This window comes from Caretta caretta, chromosome 3 (assembly GCF_965140235.1).
Source record: "Caretta caretta isolate rCarCar2 chromosome 3, rCarCar1.hap1, whole genome shotgun sequence".
Classification (NCBI taxonomy): Eukaryota; Metazoa; Chordata; order Testudines; family Cheloniidae; genus Caretta; species Caretta caretta.
In genome coordinates this window covers 190,950,977-190,975,139 of record NC_134208.1, presented here as the reverse complement: position 1 = coordinate 190,975,139, position 24,163 = coordinate 190,950,977, and the positions used below count along the sequence as shown (strand labels likewise).

At 42.5% G+C, this 24,163-nt stretch overlaps 1 protein-coding gene and 1 long non-coding RNA gene across 2 annotated transcripts in view; both read right to left on the bottom strand.

Moving 5' to 3' along the window:
- LOC125633481 (uncharacterized) overlaps positions 1–24,163 on the bottom strand; it is a 266,677-nt gene that overhangs the window by 211,639 nt on the left and 30,875 nt on the right. The window lies entirely within an intron of this gene.
- Positions 1–24,163, bottom strand: part of PAPOLG (poly(A) polymerase gamma) — a 65,032-nt gene that overhangs the window by 35,618 nt on the left and 5,251 nt on the right. Inside the window, exons 4-8 of the mRNA XM_048842797.2 lie at positions 21,989–22,070; positions 21,794–21,903; positions 17,619–17,672; positions 11,919–12,030; positions 9,971–10,060 (exon numbers count right to left, since the gene is read on the bottom strand). Of these exons, the coding sequence (XP_048698754.1) occupies positions 9,971–10,060; positions 11,919–12,030; positions 17,619–17,672; positions 21,794–21,903; positions 21,989–22,070 (448 nt within the window). The remainder of the gene's footprint in view (positions 1–9,970; positions 10,061–11,918; positions 12,031–17,618; positions 17,673–21,793; positions 21,904–21,988; positions 22,071–24,163) is intronic.

Genomic DNA, 24,163 nt, shown 5'->3' with positions numbered 1-24,163 from the left:
GCTCTAGGATTGGTCTGGGAATCCCTTTTTCTTTGGAATCAGAAAAAATTGTAAATAAACCCCTTGGTTCCAGAACTTTTCTAGGACCCCCTCTATTGCTCCTGCTTGTAACAGAGTTTATATTTGTGTTCTTAGTACCCTCTTGTGAGATAGACCCCCTAGAAAGGGAGGAGTGGGGGGGTTTTGAGGAGGAAGGTATTCAAATTGGATAGTATAAGCCTTCCTTTATTATGTCTAACATTCGTCTGTTTGAAGTGATATTTTTACGACTCATGGAATTCTGAGACAAGGATAGAATGATCCAGGCTTGGTTCACAGATCTCAAACCTCATGTCGAACCGGCTACGTCTTTGTTGCCTTATGTTAGGCTGCAGAAGAATTCTTCATCCTCCTCTGATGTTTAAAGGCTCTCTTCCTCTGCTAAGACAAAGGAGGACTGTTGTTGATGCTGATACTGTTTGAGTGTAGTAAGATGAAGGTGGGTAGTAATGCTTACGATATCTAAACATGGGACCAGGTGACTAAAGGATTGAAACCGTCCCAGTGATCTTGCAGAAAACAGTTTCTTTTGTCTTTTCTATAACTTCATCAGTTTTGACTACATAAATAGTCACCCTTAAAAGGAAGATCCTCTGTTCTAGGCTGTGTCCGGAGGCAGAGAGGAAGATCTTAGTCACACATCTGCAGAGATCAGTGAATGAAGAAACTGATCCGGATGCAGTGTCCGATACCTCAGATGATTCTTTAAGTGCATGCTTTATGATGTTTTGACTTTTTAGGAGGGCATTAGCTAGTTTTGTTGATCTCTGGAAAATTTTTAGTGAAAAGGGAGATAGTGTCCCCAAAAATGGAATTGGCACCTTGACATGACTGCTTAGTAATTGGCCACTCATGTTCAATTTTCTTCCTAGAGAATTAACTCTTACTCCTTATCAAAGAGGGGAAAATGATCAGTTTTGGATCATTTGACCATAGCTGATGCAACAAGTCAGTCAGTTAAGAGGAAGGTGTAGAGGAAAACAGAAGGATCTTTCCTAAGGAATCTGATATGACTTGTCAGCTTTCTTTGAAACTGGCTGATAGGAAGAAGGGTTTGACCATATTGGTTTATCTGGTTCCCAAAGTCCATCTAGTATTGGTAAAGGTACTGGATTTCCTGAAGTGGTATCTAAAATGTCAAAAACTGGGTGGGTGACCTCTTCGAAAGCCACTGAAGGTAAAAATGGTTCTCTGTTGGTCTTCAAAATGTGAGTGCAGATACGTATTCCACTCAGGTGTGTCAGTGGGCCCAGCACACTGAAGCTGGTGACCTTTGCTTAGTACTACCTGTCAGGGTGGCGCTCTGGCCCCTCATAGCTCTCCACTGGCTATTTAAGTACAGCACCATCCTGACCTTCCTTAGTTCCTTCGCACCGAACATCAAACTGAGACAGAGTGGGTCGTGGACTAGACATCTACACCCACATACCAGTTAAAGTACAAGTAGGTAACAGTTTTTTCTTTGAGTGGTTGCAGATTTTTTATTCCACTCACTTGACTCACAAGTCAAGAAGGACTTGGGGCTCAGTCTACTTAAAGAACAACTGCAGAACTTTCCCATACTTCCCAAAGTTTCATGTGATCTAGATGCAGTTGTAACAGCATAGTACTTGGTAAAAATATGCACTGAAGGCCATGTAGTGGCCTTGCAAATATCCAATATCAAAACATTGCTGAGGAATCATAGATTAGGGTTGGAAGAGACCTCAGGAGGTCATCTAGTCCAACCCCCTGCTCAAAGCAGGACCAACCCCAACTAAATCACCCCAGCCAGGGCTTTGTCAAGCCGGACCTTAAAAACCTCTCAGGATGGAGATTCCACCATCTCCCTAGGTAACCCATTCCAGTGCTTCACCACCCTCCTAGTAGAAAAGAGTTTCCTAATATCCAGCCTAAATCTCCCCCACTGCAACTTGAGACCATTGCTCCTTGTTCTGTCATCTGCCACCACGGAGAACAGCCGAGCTCCATCCTCTTTAGAGCCCCCCTTCAGGTAGTTGAAGGGTGCTATCAAATCCCCCCTCACTCTTTTCTGCAGACTATGTGATTGTTGTAGTCTGAGTCACTCCATATGCCATGGTAAAGCAGGAAGTTAGTCACCTGGAAATGGTCTGAAGACTGCCTGACACTTCATCCATCCTGCATAGGAGACAAAGAATCAATGCAATCAATGAGATGGTCTAGCCTTCTCTACATAGAATGCAAAGCATTGTCTCACATGCAACATATGAAGCCGCTGTTCATCTAGACTTGAACATAGCTTAGGAAAGAATACTAATAAGAAAATTGCTCTGTTAATAGCTAACTGTGAAACCACTTCAGAATTTTTTTTTTTTTTTTTTTTTTTTTTTTTTTTTTTTGAGTGTGGCCTTAGGGTCACTTTATCTTTGAAATACTGCATATATGGAGGTCCTTCCATTTGCTTACTCTCCTTGCAGATGTTATGGCAGTAAAAACAACTATTTTTAATAAAGGAGGGATAGAGAACAAATTGCTAGGGGCTCAAACAGAGGTTCCAGGAGGACAGCCAGTACACTGTTAAGATCCCACAATGGAAGTTTTCTTCAGAGGTGGAAAGAACTACCACGGAGCTAGCAAAAATTTACTTCCACTGAATCAGAGGATGGAATGCAGAGATTGACTGTCTACTTACCAGCAAACAGAAACCTGAGGACTGAAGGTGTAATCCGGTAATCCCAAGTGTCCTGAATGTGGGCTAGACTCATCTGAATTCTCTGAGCTAGTGACCAAACCAAAAAAATGTTTCCTCTTGGCCAAATCAATAAACACAGTGGAATGTTTTCTATTATTAAGTAAAAGTCACTGGACTGCTTCTGAACAGCATCCTTCCTCTTCACCTACCCATGCAGCATCCACACTGAGGTGCAGATTGCCCAGTGCTGGATCCCAAATTTGACCATGGTGTTGAATCAGTAGGTTGGGATACAGCAGAAGATATCTGGAAGGTCAGATAGATTGAGGTAGTTAGAGAACCAACACTGCCTTTACCACAGTGATGCAACAAGTATCAGTTTGGCATAATCTAATTTCAGTTTGAGAATAACTTGAGGAATGAGTGGGATTGGCTTGGGGAAGGCATACATCATTGCTAATCCCCAGTTCAGATGGAAGGCATCAGTTAAAGAGCCTGGACTGAGATCTGCTCGAGAACAAACTGACAGCTGTTTGCTGCCTTTTGGTCTAAACAGGTAAATCTTCAGACTACTCCATTCTTTGAAGATGGACCTCAGAACCCTGGTGATGGACTGCTTGTGATTCTGGGATAAATGCCTGCTAAGATTATCAGCCACTGATTCTGAGCACCCAGCTAGAGTGCAGCTGTGGGAATGATGGCTTCCTTGATGCAAAAGTGCCAAAACTTCATTGCTCCATGACAGAACTGGTTGAAGCAGGCTCCTCTCTGCTTCTTTCATAAAGAGATTGTGGTGGTATTGTCTGAGAGTATATGAACCACTGTGCCCTTGATCTGAGCCCAAAAGGTCCAGCATGTGTTGTAAATGGCTCAAAGTTCCAGGACATTGATATGAAGAGAATCTTTCTGTTCTGTCCACAAACCTTGAACTTTCAATGTCCCTAAATGTGCTCTCCAAGGTTTCTATAATTATGGTCCTGCTTGGTGCATTCATTGATCTGATGTGTTCACTACTCTACAAACACCAGGAGGGCTGGTAGTACTTTTACTAGGCTGTCCAGTGATTGAAAATTCAGGAGATAAGTCAACTTCAACCAGCCTTGAAGAGGATGAAGACACAATCTCACATACTGGACAATGTACATGCAAGTGGACATATGACCAAGCAACTTCAGGCATACAGACTATAGTTGAAGGATGAGATCAGAGGGACAGACAGGCAACAAATTGCTTGAAATTTCTCATTCAGCATAAAATCCCTTTAACTCAAAGTCCAATAGGACCCCAATGAACTCAATTGGGTGTGTTTAATGCTGACTTTTCTTTGTTCAAATCAGACCCAGATGATCAAAGAGACATAGCATGAAATGGACATGATGTAGGACTTGGTTTCTGGACTTTCCCTTCATTAACCTATCATCCAGGTAAGGAAAAACATTAATGCCTCTTTTTCTGAGATATGCTGCTACTACATTTACTATTTACATTTACTATTTAGTAAATACATGTGGAGCTGAGAATAGGCCAAAGAGGAGCACTATGTCCTGATGTTGACCTACTACTACAAATCTCAAATTTCATATGGCTTGGGAGAATTGTCACATGGAGGTAGGCTTTTTGAAGATCAGCACACTAGTCATATTCATCCAACTTGGTGAGAATCATCACTAGGGTGACAATGATGCTTCTTATGCGTTTGTTGTACTTGTTCAAACACAGCTCTCAACTCTCCCTTGGACTTGGGGATCAGGAAATACCATGAGTAAAACCCCTTTCCCCCTAATGCTGAAGGGAAAACTCTTCTACATCTCCCAAAGCACACAGAGCCTGGACCTGCTGTAGGAGCAGTGACTTGAGAGGGATCCCTGAAAAGGGATGGGGTAGGGGGTAAGAAGGGGGAAATGGACAGGAACAGGATGGCATAACCTTATCCCACAGTACTTGGGATAATTTGTCCCTAGTTACTGTTTCCCCAAGCCCCGTAAAAGCGAAATAGCTTGCCTGCAAATGGAGGTGATATGGTTGAGAAGATGATAACTGGAGTGTTGCTCTTGATAGGTGAGGAGCTGGCTGGTTATTACTGGGACCAGGAAATGACTTCTTCTGGGACTTAGCAACCATCAAAAGGTAAGTCCTCTATGCTTTGTTGGACCTCAGAAGCTATGCCAGAATTCTGTAACCATGAGGCTCTTCTCACTGATACAGTAGAGACAATAATGCTGGGGAAAAAGTGTGCTCCATGTCCTGTGTGGATTGCAGTGACTTCTTGGCCACCAGACGACCTTCCACAATGAATGCCTTAAACTCTTCCCAGGAGGATTCTAGCAATTTATATGTAAATTTGGACATATTTTGTAAATTAGGAGGTTAACAGTACCTGCTGATTAGCAATGCGAATTTGTAAAGAGGAGGTCAAGTAAGTTTTTTCTTCCCATTAAATCTAACCGTTTATATCTCCCCTGATGCAACCTCTCACTTGCTGCTGTTATGACAAGTGAGTTAGAGGCTGGATGAGAGCAGAAGCACTGAAAACCCTGCATAAGGGCACAATACCTCTTTTCAGTATGCTTCACTGTGAGCAGTAAGGAACGTAGGGTACATTTTTGCAGCTCCAAAAAGTGCTTCATTTATAGGGAGAGCTATTCTCCTGGGAACCAATGATTGGAGAAAATATACCAACTTATTAGTACTGTCCTGAACAAATTGTCTGAATGCCCAAGCCTGTAGCCATTCACCTCAGGAGACCTTGATATGACTTAAAATCCTCAGGTACAGGACAAGAGGAAGCTGGCACCGTAGAATCATCCAGTGGAAAAATGAAGTGGAACCAATGAAATCTCCTGTGGCAACACCTGCCTCTGTAACAATGGTTGAGACTGAACTAGCTCAGAGTGAGGATGAACAAAGGTCAGTGACCTTGCTCTGGACTGACCTGTGCATTGGGACCTCACAGATTGAGGAACATCCCAAGGAGGCCATTGAGGATAAGGATATGGCATTGGTGGCCAGTGGGAACTGGACTAATACCCTTAACCCTACTGTGGGAGCAGTGCCAATCTCTATACTGCTCGTGATCCCCAGGAGGTCTCAAAGAATGAGAATAGCACTTTGAAGGTGACAGAGGCAGAAGATGTTCCCAAATTCTCTCTTGAAGAAACTTCCAAGCAGTGGCAATGGAGGAACCACTCAGGTAGAGCAAGCAAACATCCAGCCTCACCTGAAGCCCAACATGCAGGCTGCATCAATGCTGATGATAGCAAAGCAGCTGGTGCCTTGAGTAGTGGTAGGGGCATTGCACTCACATGACACCGGAATGGACATCAGTAATGAAGTCAAACCCAGTACCAGTCCTGCAGATGTGGTCTGCTCTGAAACGGTCATTACTGAAGATTGTAGCTCGACTGATGACTCCTCAGTACCAATAAAGGGGCCAAATTTAGTTCTGCATCCTGATTTTTAAGCAGTGCAGAAGACAACAGTGAATATTCTCTAACCAGTCTAGGAGGTATTGATAACACAGAAGAGGCCACCACAGTTGAGTGCTACTGAATTAAATAGAATGTCTGGGGCAGAAAGGCAAAGCAAGACAGATTGTGCCTGATATGTCAACAGACCAGAAACAAATTGGTGTCAACACCAACGTCATTGGTACCAGACTTGACAGTACTGTCAAATTGTTCTCATCTCAGTACCGGAGAGTAGATAGACAGCCTCCCTCCATCCTGTGTACCAGAGGAATCTGTCAGTCTGCACTCCTCTTAGGGAAGGAGGAGGAGGAATCTCTCCTAACTTTGCAAAGGTTCTCATCCATTTTGAGACTCATTTTCCCTCAGAGTCTGAATCTGGCTGTGGAACAGCCCCTACCAGCTCTGAAGTGCTCTGCGGGATTGGACAATTGGCAGAGGTCTCCAGTTACCAAAGCAAGACTCATGGCCTGCTCCATAAGGTGCTGCTTCAAGCACAAAGTCTCTAGTCACCAGCATTCTTTTTTGAATGACTTACAGATGGAACACTTTCCTTTAAATGTGCCCTTCTCCAAGGCAGAGTAAAAACAGTGTGGCCACCCCACACAACCGGCAGTGTTTAAAACCTGGTGAGGGCATCACACCAGGCTAAATCCTAAGCTAACTAAATACTAAGGATACTTCTAAAACTATATACACAAGCTCACAGCAAAGCACAAACAGTGAAGTGTGAGGGAAGATACCACACAGAATGCACCCAATCCAGCTGCAAGTGGTGAGAAGGAACTGAGGGGGATGGGGCAGTGCTGACCTTAAATAGCATGAGGAGGGGCTACAAGGGGCCAGAGGATGTACGTTCTCCAGCTTTGGTGCACTAGGAGTGCACACCTGAGTGGAGGACATGTCTGCAACCATTGGAAGAACTTCAAAACTAGCACCTTCCTGTTCACCAATTCATGAAACTGGATAGAGTCCTCAGAAGGGGATGATGCAGAAGCAACACTCACATTCTCATCAGGAAGAGAATCACTCTCTAACTCTTGTTCTTTTTGCTTTTCACTTGAAGAGGTGGATCCTCCTTTTCTTCAGAAAGTATACCAGACACTAAAGAGGGAAAGTGTTCCAAATGTTGAGGATCCGATTGTCTCTGGTCTGTAGAGCTAGATTTCCCTTAATCTGGAACTGGGAATCCTGGCTTTTGAGAATGGTTAGGGAAACTAGGAGTCAGGCAGGATGCCCAAGGCAGCATATGCCAATCTGACCACAGGATGTCATTCTCAAACTGAGCAGGGGAACAGTGTTGTGAAAAAAAAGTCTACCTCTGAAATCACTTATCCAGCTCTCCTTCAAAGTGCAGATCCAATAACGAAACCTATTGGTCAAAGGACTGAAAGTGGAACTTGTAAAAGGGATAAAGGTGAGAATATTTTGATGAGTCACCAGAGTGAGGAGGTCAGATATGTTTTGATTTAGCCTTCCTTTTCCTTGGAACTGAAGTACTTTGTTCTGGTATGTTATCTGGCTGTTTGGGTCCCTTATCTGGAACCACCTCCCTACAAACCATTGTAATAATCTTTGTACAAAATATGCCTTGTGAGGTATAATTTGAAAACTAATAACTTCCTGCTGAATAATATCATGGTGAAATGTATATAGCAACATTATATGTTAAGTTATGAACATAAGCTGAAATTAGGTCTAAAATGTATTTACCAAATAAGTTTGGGTAAACCAGCTTCTTAAAGACAAAGGACAAGCTGATGCCTCTAGCTAGATGTTGTTAAAATTGATGGGCAGTCACCTGTCAAATGGTGATTCTGTGGCAAAGAAGGAGGGGCAGGAACAGATCAATCTGCATTTTAGCAAACAGCATGGAACCTCTTTCACCGCCAGACTCCTTGTCTCCATCCTCACAGTGGGATGTAACTTTATCTAGGGGTAACCCTCAGGAAAATTTCAGAGTGTGACTGAACTGTAAAAGTGAGGGACAAACACCCCAAGAAAAGGAAAGAAAACAAAAAGAAAAAGAAAAAGGAAAGAAACAGCCTTTGGACTTTGGGAGCAGGTTCTGGCCTGAGAATTCAGTCAGCAATGTTACTGGGAACACATGGTAAGGGACTTCACCTTGAACCAAAGTTTAGTTTGTTAAGTTTTAGTACTAGGAAGCATTTTATTTTTGTTTCTCTTGTAACCATTTCTGCCTTATACTCACTTAAAACCTATCTCCTTGTAGTTAAATATGTTTCATTCTTTAATCAAAACTAATCCAGTGTTTTAAACTGTGCAGGTAACTCCATTTAGGGTAGAAATATTGGATCCATTGCCCCTCTAAGGTATCTTGAGTGTCCAGGACACATTTTGGGGGAAACTTCGAGACTGGGAATGTGTTGGGGTCACCTTGAAAATGATAACCAAGCCTGGTGGAAGCCAGTGTGTGACTGATGTGTGGCTGACAGGCTTCAGATACGCAGGGTCTTACCTGTGTGCTGGAAGTCTGAGTGGCCCAGGTGAGAGCTACAGCAGCAAAGCATTGTGAGGCACCTAAGTTTGCAGGGCAGTGCTGACAGCCCCCCACTAGTCTGGATTGCCCCCCAGAATGTCAGAGGGGCTCGAGCATTTTGGAAACAGATTTGATGTCTTAGGTACAGATGGCTCGGATTTGGAACTGGAGCTTGGTGTTGAGGCAGACACCTTTACCATGGTAGCCTGCTTGGATGTAGAAGTACTCTGAGCCTATTCAGGCCTCCTATCCTTTCCTTCAGATCTCTTCAACACCTATAATCCCAGAGGTCTGGCAGTCAACTCCTCCTGCAGTAAGAAAGCTTGGAGTCTGTTTAGTCTCTTTCTGGCCTGGGGAATGAACATAGTATAAATAGCACAAGGCAAAGGGGAATGCCTTTCCCAAGGCATTTAAGACATCTGGTAAGGGTGCGACTATGGCATGTCATCTTTTAAAGCCATGTTTCTTCATCTTCAAATCTGCCGTGGACAACTGTACCAAATGCTGCTGAATATCTGAACCATCCTAAAACCTAACCTAACATTAATTGATTAATCTTAACAAAAAAAAAAATAAAAAACAAAAAAACACAACCACCCACTCTCCTTCCCACCCACCAAGGCACTTAACAAAAAACTATGGATCTAAGAGATCCAGAGAAGTCCATATCCATCTGTCTGCTGCAGTTGGAAGAGACTGAGGCAGCATTTGGTGCCAAAGCCTGAGAATGTACTCAAACACTGGGGTGAGGGGCAGGAAGGGTGTGGGAGCGCTCTAATGAGCACTCTTACCAGAAAATTCCATTGTCCAAATTGCACCGGTTGGCACATCCCAAGAGTGAAAATATGCAGAAGACACTCAAAGAAGAAGGTTAGTTAAGTTTATATAATCCATTGTGCAATAGGCATACGAAAAGTAGAGAGTTATTGTGTGAAAAGGTGGTGTTCAGCAGTTCTCATGACAAATATATGAACGTGCTTTAAGCTACTTTGACCCCCACGGAGACATTTGCCTCACCGTCTATATATGACTATTTACCTAGCATCATGACTACTCAATACACTATTTATGAGTGTTTACTACTTTAGCATGTCTGAATAAAATTTAGTTTTGAAATAAAGATCGCAGTTCTTATTCACGATCACATATATGGAAAGTTTGGCCTTTTTAAAAGATTCCTGAATTACCCCATGAAATATTCCTTAAGTGATTAGAAATGTTACTCTCAGCCTTCAGTTATCTAGACTTTTCATGAACTTTTCAGGAACAATTAAGCTTCTGGGTAGAGATCAAGAATGATTGTGTTTTACTCACGTTTTGCCCACAGTTTAATTGCTCTAAGGGTTAGTCTGAAGTTCTCCTTGTGTGGCACTAAATGCAGAATTTCATCAGTAACTCTGCAACCTGCAAGAGATTTAAATTGCAAATTTAATAATCTCAGCTTTTTACTAGTTTACCACTTTAGTCTTGTTGAAAGAGTTTCTAAAGTAAGCATTGTATAACAATTGCTTGTATAAACAAAATCCATATTTTACTACTGTAAATACAGTTAGAGGACACGTTAGTAGTCTCCAGTATGCACCCACATACCTTGTGAATATAACAGGTTTTCAGAGTTTAGACTGCAGCTATAATCAACAATTTTTTAACAAGTGAAAGTCCATTCTGCATGAGATGGGGGGGAAGGGAGGGAGGAGAAGAGGAGATCTGAGAGCCAAGTCGGTCAGTTTTAACAGCCATACACAATTAGACAGAACTCAGGACTGTTGAGTAATGACGTTAAGCTCTAAGTATCAGAAGACTGCCTTTGCTTTAAGTAATTCATAGCAATAGTTACTTTTATAGGTATCACCTCATGTCAAGTGCTTTAGCTATTTATGACAGGTTTCAGAGTAGCAGCCGTGTTAGTCTATCAGCAAAAAGAACGAGGAGTACTTGTGGCACCTTAGAGACTAACAAATTTATTTGAGCATAAGCTTTTGTGGGCTAAAACCCACTTCATTGGATGCATGCAGTGGAAAATACAGTAGGAAGATACACACAAACGAAAAAATGGGTGTTGCCATACCAACTAGAACAAGAGTAATCAGTTAAGGTGAGCTATTATCAGCAGGGGGACAGGACTTTTGTAGTGATAATCAGTATGGCCCATTTCCAACAATTGGCAAGGAGGTGTGAGTAACAGGGGAGGGGGGCAAAAAATAAGAAAAAAATATTCTTTATGGTGTCCATTAAATTAGGCTTGAATAAAGACTGGGAGTGGATGGGTCATTACACAAAGTAAAACTATTTCCCCATGCTTATTTTTCCCCCTACTGTTACTCACACCTTCTTGTCAGCTGTAGGAAATGGGCCATCCTGATTATCACTACAAAAGTCCTGTCCCCCATTTCCTACAGCTGACAAGAAGGTGTGAGTAACAGTAGGGGGAAAAATAAGCATGGGGAAATAGTTTTACTTTGTGTAATGACCCATCCACTCCCAGTCTTTATTCAAGCCTAATTTAATGGACACCATAAAGAATATTTTTTTCTTATTGCTTATTTTTTGCCCCCCTCCCCCGTTACTCACACCTCCTTGCCAATTGTTGGAAATGGGCCATACTGATTATCACTACAAAAGGTCCCCCCCCCCCGCTGATAATAGCTCATCTTAACTGATTACTCTTGTTATAATTGGTATGGCAACACCCATTTTTTCATGTTCTCTGTGTGTGTGTGTATATATATATTTTTCCTACTGTATTTTCCACTGCATGCATCCGATGAAGTGGGTTTTAGCCCACAAGAACTTATGCTCAAATAAATGTGTTAGTCTCTAAGGTACCACAAGTACTCCTCGTTCTTTTAGCTATTTATATACAGCAGCACTGGCATACATCTCCCCCTGTAGTGGAAGAGGCAGCCAACTGGCATAAGCACAGTGAACAAAGAATCAGGAAAATGTTAGGTATTGTCAGACATTTGCCCTACTCATTAAAGTGCCTAATATCCAGAACTGACAGAACCTTGATCTATCCAGATTTTTTTTTTAAACTTACCCATCACTGTGGTATCTAAATATCTCAGATCTCATCCAATAAAGCATACAGGAGAATATTAGGAATCTATGCAATAGGAGTAATGTCTTTTTTGTACAAACTTGGAAAAGGTAATTTGTAAACAAAATACATGTCTATTTCTAATACAATTTAACATTTTACAAAATATTTTCTTATCCCACATGAATGAGTTATCAGATTTAAGATTAAAACAGAAGTTACCATTTAAGCTTCGTATACATCTTATATCCAGGCTTCTTAGACGCGAATCATCTCGAAGTTCCAAGTTATCAGAAATAGTCTGTACAGCCAGTCTTGCAAACACAAGATCAATCTTAGGGAGAAAAATTTAAAGTGCATTATACTTTGCATCTAGAGAGAAGTATAAGATGAAGTAACAATTTTAAATTCTCCTCAATGAATGCTACAATTACGCAAATCTGGAGAGTTTACCACCAGATTATTAGGATTTAGTGCATTAGATATATCAAGAAAACAGGACATACAGCTGTCAAGAAGTATGTTTCATGGTGGGGGAGGAAAACCATTTTTGCTTTGTTTGAAACTTCACATTTTTTCTTTTGACAGGAAAGGCCACTCTCCCCCCGCCGCCCCCTTTTAAAAGGGAAAGAAGCCATTTTGCTTATAATTTAAGTTTCAAAACAAAATTAAAAAATTTTCAAGTAGTGGAGGTTTTCTAAACAAATTGACATTTCATTGAAAACCAAAAATGGAACTTTTCTATGTGAGACATCAACCCCTTTCTTTAATTAAAGAATTTGACCAGCTCTGCTATACATGACTAAAGGCTGGATAATTTTCTTTCTGCATTAATGGTTCTTGCGGTATTACAGATACTGTGTTTATTTTGTACTTTCTACAAAAACTTGTCTTTTCATGAAGAGAATAGTCTTTAAATACACAAAGTCAGCTTTAGAGTTCATATTTTGTGAGAAAGATTCAGGACCAGATTCTTCAGCCTGTTAAAGCTTCTTTGAGCCACCAGAGCATCACATTCTCCCTACATCTGGGAATCCTTGAGTGATGTAGAACCACAACAGTAACCTTATGCAACCCCCTCCTTGTGACCCAGCATGTGGGGCATGGTCAGGGTGTTTGTGGGGCTGATCCCTGCATTCAGGAAAAGCTAGCATAAGATACACAGGTCTTCAGACCCCTATTATGCAGTAGACCAGCACAACTGTAATCAGGGGAATGCAAGGGTAGCTTAAAGCAATCTTTGCCCATGCTCCTCCCATTAACTTGCACCAGGTAAAGCTCAGCTTGAAGAATGTGGGCCTTGAACTTTATATCCTTTGCTATGGCTATGTAGCCATGTGTGCTTTTCCCCCCCCACTATGTCAAGAAGTATTCTAGACTCAGACAAGGGAGATTTGCGTAAAGAAAAAAAAAAGCAGCAACAATTACCAGATGCTGTTTTCAGTAGGAATGTAAAAGATTTACTGGTAAGCATTACGTTTACTGTTAACCGACCTTAACTGTTACCTCTGCCCCCCTGCCATGCCAGGCTGGCCGGAACAGCCGCCGGAACCCCCACTGTGCTAGCCCGGCCGGAGCGACCTCAGTTAATGATATAATTTTAATAATTTAACCAGTTAACTTTAACCGATATTTACATCTTTAGTTTTCAGTACCGTTTCTTAATTTCGTCCTCTGAATTTTTACATGTTGATTTAGTCACGTCAGCAACACTATACTACTCTGCCAACAGTTGCATTTTTCTTGGAGGCATCTGCCCATCAGAGCAGATGTACTGCTCTGAGTATTCTGACTTGTCTTGTCCATATATTAAGGCAATATAGCAATACAATTCATTGGGGGGTGGGAGGGTGGAAAAGAGAAGAGATAAATAGCAGTCTGGTCTACTTGTATGAACGTAGTGCTTAATCTCAAGGAAATAAGGACCCAAAATACAATATCTTGCTTAGATAGCGATCCATAACAGGAAAGACTCAAAAAAACCTCAGTCGTTACCTACATTTTCTGAAACTCCCTCTCATTTTGCAACTCCTGTTCCTTGATGCATATTTAGTATTTAGACAGTTTAAGTTGGATTGTAAACAATAAGCTACTTTTGTGAAGAGTTAAAGTAGAATATACAATATACAGTGCCAAGACCTTCTGGTGATGTACCGTGTAGGTATTAACACTAGAACATGTATCAATAGCACCCTGATCCTCAGACACACTACTGACTTCTGACAGCATTCCCCGCAACTGGCAGATACTGTGAACCAGGACTTAAATGAGGAACTTTTATACAGTCTTTGTTTGGCATTACTGTCTCAACTTTCGCTCCTCAAACGTTCACGTTTGTCCTATCTGGCTCTCTCGCTGTTTAAGCAAACCGGTATTTGCAAAAACCAGTTAATTTGCCCAGCTAATGTATTCAGCCACCTCATGTGGCTCCCTCTGCACAGGTGCAAGAGTTGCTGGAACATGAAGGATGACCCATCACTCACAGATCTTGGGAGACAGGCCAACCTGAAGCAAATACTCACCAGCAACCACACACCACACAACAAAAACACTAACCCAGGAACCTATCCTTGCAACAAAGGCCGTTGCCAACTGTGTCCACATATCTATTCAGGGGACACCATCATAGGGCCTAATCACATCAGCCACACTATCAGAGGCTCGTTCACCTGCGCATCTACCAGTGGGATATATACCATCATGTGCCAGCAATGCCCCTCTGCCATGTACATTGACCAAACTGGACAGTCTATACATAAAAGAATAAATGGACACAAATCAGACGTCAAGAATTATAACATTCAAAAACCAGTCAGAGAACACTTCAATCTCTTTGGTCACTTGATTAGACCAAAAAGTGGCAATTCAACAAAAAAACTTCAAAAACAGACTCCAGCAAGAGACTGCTGAATTGGAATTAATTTGCAAACTGGATACAATTAACTTAGGATTGAATAGAGACTGGGAGTGGATGGGTCATTACACAAAGTAAAACTATTTCCCCATGTTTATTTCTCCCCCCCCACCCCCCGCACTGTTCCTCAGATGTTCTTGTTAACTGCTGGAAATGGCCCACCTTGATCGTCACTACAAAAGGTTTTCTCCCCCCGCTTTCCTGCTGGTAATAGCTCATCTCAAGTGATCACTCTCCTTACAGTAAAAAGAAAAAGGAGTACTTGTAGCACCTTAGAGACTAACCAATTTGAGCATAAGCTTTCGTGAGCTACAGCTCACTTCATCGGATGCATTCCAATGAAGTGAACTGTAGCTCATGAAAGCTTATGCTCAAATAAATTTGTTAGTCTCTAAGGTGCCACAAGTCCTCCTTTTCTTTTTGCGGATACAGACTAACATGGCTGCTACTCTGAAACCTGGAATGTGCTTGTACCTGTCCCCAGCTTAGTCGTAGTCCTTAACGAACCATTTGCCAGATGACTCAAGGAATCTGGAGCTGAGATTCAGAGACATAACCAGTTGCTAGTTCCCAGCTTTGCCTTTCCCAGGGTAACCATGTGGAGGAGAACCAGCTTTTGCCCTTAGAAACCCCTCCCCTTGCTCCGGGATAGTTTCTGGAGACAGGTTTCAGAGTAGCAGCTGTGTTAGTCTGTATTCGCAAAAAGAAAAGGAGGACTTGTGGCACCTTAGAGACTAACAAATTTATTTGAGCATAAGCTTTCGTGAGCTACAGCTCACTTCATCGGATGCATCCAATGAAGTGAACTGTAGCTCACGAAAGCTTATGCTCAAATAAATTTCTTAGTCTCTAAGGTGCCACAAGTACTCCTTTTTCTTTTTTCTGGAGACAAAATCCTGCTCTGGGTCTTTGGCAGACTGGAGCAAATGAGCCACTTACCTCCCTCTGCTGGAATATAGTAGCCAACCAGCAGGAAGTTAAGTGGCTACAGCAGAGAAGGGACAGTAGCTGCTCAGCACACATCTGGCTCCCACCAGAACTATTCCAAAGAACTGCCTTCCTCTGCAACACTCTCCACTCACTGCAGTGAGAGGTAATTCAAACACTTCATTTTAAGAGTCTGTGGCTCAGGGAACACACTTAATTTAGAAGAAAAATGAATATTTAATTCAGTTTCCTTGAAGGGTCACAAGCAGCCTCAGGGACAAACTGGAAACTCCTGTTCTAAAAGATGGCAAGTCTCTTCTGCTTCACTAATATGAAGTGTTCTTCCTTGAAAGTCCCACCATATTTACTCAAGTCAATTCATGCTATACACTGCAGGGGCAGAGGGGAGAAGAAAGGGGATCACTGAGTAGGAACGTGTGTATCCCAAAACCCTAGCTCTGATTTTCATCCTGCAGATATTTTTTTCCACTAAGGCCTAGTCTACATGACACAGTTCGGCAGCTTATGTCAACCTAATTATGTCAGTGTCTATGCTACAGCCTTGCTCCCGATGAGGTAAGTGCCCTACCACACCGACATCATAACTCCACCTTCACGAGAAGCATAGGACTCACGTCCACGTAATTAGGGCAACGCAGTGTCTGCGTTACTTACCTCAGCTGTTGGCTGTCTGTCAATTTCATGGCAGGAGCCCTGGGAGGCTAGACCCTGCTCCTGGCTGGGAGCTGGGGCAAAAAGCCCTGGGCTACCAGGCCCCGCTCCCCTTCCCTACCAGGAAATTGACAAGGTTGCTCTGCTCCCAGTGGGGAGCTGAAAAACCTTGAGCAGCTTCTCCCCCCTCTCGCTCCTGATGGGAAACAGGGATGGGGCAGCCCGCTGGGACCCTGTGGGGCGAGCTTCCAGCAGAGCTGAGACACAGGCCTCTGAGCTCCCCACACTGCCTCTCTTAGGTCAGTGGAAGCACTCCTGGTGAGGACATGCAACACTGACTCAAGGAGGGTAGTGTGGACATGCACCACAGCAGTAATTACTGAGGTGGCTGTCAATCAACCTAATATAGCTCAATTTACATTTCTAGTGTAGACATACCCTAAAATAGAAGTTTAGTGTAATGCAATCTGGGGAAAAGGCATGGCCCACATGAGAGCCTGACTAACTTTGTAGTAGTTTAAAGACTTGTCTAGGTGAACATTTAGTTTGTGGCAAGCTGGGGTGTGAATCTAGCCCACACTAGGGCTATCTGTTCAAGTACTCTGCTGACATACATTAACAGTGTTAACACACTTTGATCTGGTCCTCTTTGAAACAAGACTGTTAATTCGTATCAGCAGGGGGCCCACAAACAATGAGACTGCAGCAAACTAGTGTGTGAATCCAGCCCACCCCAGCTTGCCACAAACTAGATGTTTGTTGAGACGAGCTCTTAGGGTATGTCTACACAGCAGTTAGACACCTGTGGCTGGCCTGTGCTAGCTGACTCGGGCTTAGGCTGTGGAGCAGTTTCATTGTTGTGTAAACTTCAGGGCATGGACAGGAGCCCGAGCCCTAGGACCCTGCAGGATGGGAGAGTCTTAGTACTCGGGCGCAAGCCTGGAAGTCTACACAGCAATGTAACAGCCTCTCAGCCTGAGTCTGCTGACTTAGGCCAGCCGTGGGTTTTTCTTTGCAGTGTAGACATCCCTTAAGGCTGGTCTGAAATGCAGCATGCATCAAAGTGCTACACTGCAACTCCCCCATGTGGACACTGCTGTCAAGAACTAAAAGGCACCTAGCTCACGTTAACATAGTCCTAACCCAAGCTAGGTGCCTTTTAGTTCATGCCAGCAGTGTCCACATGGGGGAGTTGCAGTGTAGCACTTTGGTGCATGCTGCAATTCACACCCCGTAATCTGAACTGCAGAGCTGTGTACACAAGCCCTTAGACTTTGGAGTACTAATGAATAACCTTTCAAAATAGTTTGTTGTGCCAGTGAGACCAGAACCAGTGATATATCATTCAAATTCCAAAGCAAAAAACCAAGCATCTGCATTTTAACAAGACACTAAACTTTAATTCTTACCTCAATACCATCAAATTCAAACTTGATAACTGGTACATACGCATCTTCTATCGCCTGTAAAGCAGGAAAGGAAAATGCCTAATAGTTTTTGCATTTTTAAAAAGCAAGTCTTGTGTTTCACCTCCTGACCTTTTGTTCCCCCCACCCCCCAGGGTGTAAGGCCAGAAAAAGTATTTCAGCAATATTTAAAAATACTAACACAAATCAGTTAGCTAGACCACTTTGCATATATGCAATACAATACTTAGTTAAGTCTTCCCACTTCTCTTGGGAAGGTGGAAAGTCCACTTTTTTAAAAAAGGGCGTTTACATTTGTCTACTGTAATCAGTAAGATTGCAACTGACAGCAGTTAATGCTCAGCTACCTTCAAAGTTGAGAAAAGCTTTGTTTAAAATGCGACTCCTCTAAAATTTAGATGATTACTTGGATTGCCTTGAAATTTGGAGTACATGGAGAACATAAGAATGGCCACACTAGGTCAATGGTCCATCTAGCCCAGTATCCAGTCTTCTAACATTGCCAAATGACCAAAAGGTAATGAACAGAACTGGGAAACTTCAAGTGATCTATCCAGTCATCCAGTCCCAGCTTCTGGCAGTTGGAGGGATACCCAGAGCACGGAGTTGCATTTCTGACCATCTTGTGTAATAGCCATTGATATCCTCCATGATATTATCTAAATTTATTTATTTATTTAAAATTTTTAACAGTTCTACTTTTGGCCTTCATGACATCCTATGGCAATGTGTTCCACAGGTTAATTGTAAGTTGTATGAAACGCACTTCCTTCTGTTTTAAACCTGCTGTCTCTTTAGAACATCGGCTGGCCCCTGTATTATGTGAAGGGGTCAACAACACTTCCTTATTCCCTTTCTTCACACCATTCATGATTTTATAGACCTCTTTCATATCCCTCTTAGTCGTCTCTTTTCTAAGATGACCAGTCCCAGTCTTTTTAATCTCTCCTCATATAGAAACTGTTCCATACCCCTAATAATTTTTGTTGCCCTTCTTTGTACTGTTTCCAATTCTAATATATCTTTTGGGAGATGGGGCAATAAGAACTGCATGCAGCATTCAAGGTGTGGGCATACCATGGATCTATATAGTAGCATAATGATATTTTATCATCTCTTCCCTAATGGTTCCTAACTTTATTTTGATGGCCATTGCACATTGAATGGATGTTTTCAGAGAGCTATCTACGATGACTCCAAAATCTCTTTCTACAGCTAATTTAGACACCACCTTTATATAGATTAGTTGGGTTGTTTTTTTAAAAAATGTGCATTTTGTTGCACTTAATATTGCATTTCATCTGCCATTTTCTTACTCAGTCAAGTGAGATCCCTTTGTAACTCTTCTCAGTCAGCTTTTGATTTAACTATCTTGAATAATTCTGTATCTGCAAATTTTGCCACCTCACAAGTCCCAGTACAGGTCTTTGGGGGAACCCCACTATTTGCCTGTCTCCATTACTGAAGCTATTTATTCCTACTCTTTGTTTCTTATCTTTTAACCAGTTACTGATCCATCAGTAGACCTTCCCTCTTATCCCATGATGGATTAGTTTGCTTAAGAGCCTTTGGTGAGGGACCTCAAAGGCTTTCTGAAAGTCCAAGTACACTATCATCCACTGGTTCACCCTCATCCACATGTTTGTTGACACCCTCAGAGAATTCTAATAGATTGGTAAGACATGATTTCCCTTTACAAAAGCCGTGTTGAGTCTGTAAGGATATGTTTGTAGAACCCTATTAGAGATGCTCCCTCATAAGGGGTATTATGAGCACAAGAATTTGGGAGATGTGCCCTGGAGACAGGCATTGGGAACACCAAACTGGCTGTGTGCAGCAGTTCACTACAGAAGCTCTCCAGTTTGTTTTATTAAAGTTTTATTCCTTTCTCATTGAACGGTTTGTTATTTAATGAACCCCAAGATTGTTACAGAGTCTTCCCCAATATATCACATTTATCTAGGTTTCTGATACTTCTGTTCTTTATTATGGGTTCCACCAATTTGCTAGGTACTGAAATTAGGATTAGCTTGGGGGGCGCGGCACTGGGCAGAGTTACTGAACCAAGTTTAGGGTCATTTTCCTAAGATACAGCTTCCCCCCACAAAAAAAGCTTTTCTTAAGGTTGACAGAGTTAGTCAACTTTTTTGCACAGGGAATCAAGCCATGGCTCTGATCATGTGCAAAATGGTCTCAGCTGCTTGACATTTACTCCAGCTAGTACAAGGCACCCACTAACCCTTTGGAGGGAGCAAAACTGAATAGTATTTCCCAGGAAGCTTAGCTCTCTAGAGATGCACATGCCTAATGCTCACGTGCCAACTGTTTACACTATGTATGTGCAGAAAGTAGGGTGACCAGATGTTCTGATTTTATAGGGACAGTCCTGATTTTTGGGTCTCTCTCTTATATTGGCTCCTATTTCCCCCCACCCCCTCCCAATTTTTCAATACTTGCAGTTTCATCACCCTAGTAGAAAGGGAACCCAAAAGGCGTGTTAGCCAGCCACAAGGCACAGGACCTGAGCAGCTCAAAGGAACATATTACTACCACTGAACCTGAGCAACACCCAGCACAGTAACTTCTAATCTTGCCGTTAGCCAAAAATATAAGTAAAACAGGACAAAAATGTAAGCATGTTTCTAAAAATCTGCCTCTGTCAAAGGATTTTTTTTATTTTGGAAACATGTATTCTGAGTGTACTCAAACTATCTTTGAAAAGAAAAATATTACACAAGGAAATATTTCCTGGGAGGGGAGGAAGATACATGGGGATGGGTGGCAAGGGAGAAGGGTTGGGGACTCGGGATGAGGAGCAGGTATAAGGGGCAAGGTGAGGGATGACATGGAGGTGGTTGGCGAGACTACAGGAAGGAATTAAGAGTGGGGTGCTTGTCAGTCCCATATTCTCCTTTCCCTTATGCGTGCCAGGATCTAGGAGACACCTGCCCCATTCACCTGAAATGAATGGAGCAGTTCACACATCTGAGCGTTTGATTCAGGCTATATTATATGTTGCAGGTGATAGCGGCAGGAGAAAGACACACCAGCTTTCTCTCACATGCTTCAATTTACTGTAACCATTATGGAATTAAAAAAACAAAACAAAACAACCTATCAGTTACCCAGTTAGTTCAAGTGGGCAAAAGTCTGTGTGGCAGGTTTAAAAGTTCCAGTCCTGCTGATGACCCTGTGGACATTAGTATAATGCAATATGAGGGAGTTTGTTTTTTCAGTTTGCCTTTTTTAAAAATTATTAATTATGGGAAGTTATAAAAAACTATATTGCAACCTTAATGCTCTTAAAATCAAACATTCAGAATTTAGGAAATGCCAAAATTAAGGTTGCCTGTTCAACCTTAATTTGACCCCCTTGTGTGCCTGCATGATACAGTTTTAATTAGTTTTTTCTGCAGGACCCTTGCCTCATTCAGTGCACAAGATAGACATGCTCTGAGGATGAATTGGGGATGTACATTAAAGGAGGCTGTTCCTATAGGACTCCTGCCTCATGTTGCAGAAGCTGGAAGGCATGTAGTGAATAAGGCAGGGGACTGTAGGAAAAGGAAGGACGGTTTCCTGGTTAAAGCAGCTGAACGCTGTTCTGGATAACTGGATTCTATCCCTGCCTCTGCTGCACAGTTCCTATGTAAGCTAGGCAAGTTACTTGTAACCAAAAATTTCACTAAATGTGTGTGTTCCTCATTGTCTGGATGCCCAACTTTAGACCTTGGTGCCTGATTTTGCAGAAATGCTGAGCATTCAACTGCAAGTGAAATCAATGGGAGCTGTGATTTAAACATGTTAAGTGCAGTATAATGCAAACCATGTAGGACATGCTTTTTCTCAGGGTCTCAAATTGGGCACTCAAAATTAGTGGAAACTTGTAGAAAGAACATACTATGTGATCATCTAGTTAACCACTATTATAATGCATATACACAAATGGGTTGATTAAAGTTGCACAAGCAACTTTAGGTAGGAAATATCAGAATACTTGACTTTGCAACCTTAATGTTTTAACAGCGTTGTGTGTACAATACTATTTGAAGACTACTGTCAGCAACTGTAATTTTGTGAAATTGGTCAGTTTAAACATTCCAGTGTCCCTTTAACATGGACAAGTTTATTACTCTGAATACAAGTAGAAAACTTACTCTTAAATTCCTGATTCCATCTTGAACCTTTAGCTTTTCAAAGAATGACTGAAAGAAATCCGATCTTTCCACATGTCTAGGAGCAACACAAAGAGCATCTATGTCAGCACCTGCAAAAATATCCCATATATCTTCAGTTAATCAAGCAGTTAGTCTGAAACAGTGTATGACTAGACACTATTAAAAACAACATACCTTTGGTGTGTACTCCAAGCCTATAGGAGCCAAATGTGAATATTTTTCCACCAACAGTTGCTACAACTGAAGGTGGGAGGTTCTATAAAGAGAGCAGAAATACGAGTTTAAAATACAGCTCTTGGTTCCCAGCGTCTGAAGCCCTACAAGCTATGCTAGCACTTTGAGAGAGCTTAAGTTGGCTTGTTTTGGCAATTAGTAAGATTTCAACAGATAAAGGGCAGTTACTACATGTGAAATAATTTAAGATCTCAGTAATTTCTAAATAAAAATAAAAATAGCTATACGTGGGGACATTAGCTTAGCCTTCCTTAATGAACAGCAACATACTGATGGCTCAGGTACAAAAGGTGGTCACTGGAGTAAGAACTTTTTTTTACCCCTTTCCTACCAATGTTTTCTAGCCAACTGAAGTAACAGCAATATGAAATCATGGTGGCAGTCATTTCCTGAAGGATTTACAAAAATACAATGGACGCATTTATTACTATAGAAGTAACATCTCCAGTGTAGATAAGAGATACTTCCATTTATGTGAATCTGAAGAGCCATGTAATAAATTAAAGACAGCCAGTGTAGGATATAAACTGGATCATAACGGATATATTCTGAGAACTACAAGTAGTTATTTCACTGCCAGACTGAGATACTTTTAAAACTTTAGTCAAGGCTAGAATGTCACTCTCTGCTCTATAGGGAGGCTCAGCAGGATTACATTTTAATTAATAACTGTCAGTAAATGACAATTTTGGTTGATGCTGAAATTGATGAAAAGCTATCAATCCTAACAGTGGGCGTGCCTGCTGGGATCAGGTGTCACTGGTCTTGCAGCCATGCAGGGAGCCCTCTGAAGCCTTGCGGTTACTGGAGCAAGTGGGTCTGCAACAGCAGTGCTGCAGAGGGCTCCCTGCACTGCCTCAGGCCTGGTGGCACCTGATCCTTGCGGGCACAAGGAGTGAGGGGAGGGAGGGAGGCAGGCCGGCTGTGGTTTTGGCAGGGCAGAGCAGAAACCCCTGGTCAGGGCTGCAAGGAGGAAGCAGTGGTAGTGGCCGCCTTGCTGCTTAACACTTCCTGCCCAGAGACAACTTCCACACTGCTGGCTGGGGACTGAGTGGGGCCAGTCACACTTAATCTCCACAGGAACAAGATGGAGAAAGGCTGCGGTCCTGGCCTGGCTGAGCAGAGCCCTCTGACCAGGACTGGGAGGAAGAGGAGCCATCCCAGGGCAGGAGACATTTAGCAGCAGGGTGGCCTCCTCCTTGGCTAGGAAGGACTCCTCCTCACAGCCTTGGCCAGGGTTTCTCTGCTCTGACCCACCAGGATCCCAGCCTTCCAGGGGTCCAGTGTCACCAGCTCTGTGGCCATGCAGGGAGCCCTATTCAGCTGCGCTGCCACAGCCCTGCTCACCTACTCACCCGCCAGGAGCGTGGGAGCTGTCCTGAGATGGGAACGGTTGAGCAGCAGGGTGGCCTCGCCCACTGCTGGGGCTCTTCCTCCTCTTTACAGTCCTGGCAGGGGGCCTCTGCTCTTCCGGGCCAGGATGGCTGCACCCATCCCCACATCTTGTGCCCCAGTGGCTATGGGCCTTTGGCCACACCAGGAGCCCCCTGCAGCCCTGCTGTCAGAACTACCCGAACCCTCACCCAACCCCCGTAATTGTAAAAATAAAAATAGTTATAGAAAAAGATCTTTAAAATATTGATAACATCATGGAAGTTAGATAATAAAAAAATTCATTTCGCGAGGCCCTATACTCATTAGATAAAGTTATCTGGTTCTAATTTGTATTGATAAACACAGATGATTTAGTTATGGCCAATTTACAAATTCACTTAATTGCCAGAAAAAGGCTTAAGGATCTAGGTAGGGTGACCAGATAGCAAGTGTGAAAAATCGGGATGGGGATGGGGTGGGGGGGTAATAGGAGCCTATATAAGAAAAAGCCCCGAATATCAGGACTGTCCCTATAAAATCGGGACATCTGGTCACCCTAGATGTAGGTAGTTAAAATCTTCCAAGCCTCAACTTGAGTGACAATTACTACAAGCCTATTGCCCAATATGTAGATGGAAAAAGTTTATTATTCCTTTGCAGAAAGTCAGAGGACAGACTCCAGAATACAAGATTGAGAATTATCACTATGAACGCAAGAAAATAAGTTGAATAGTAGAAATA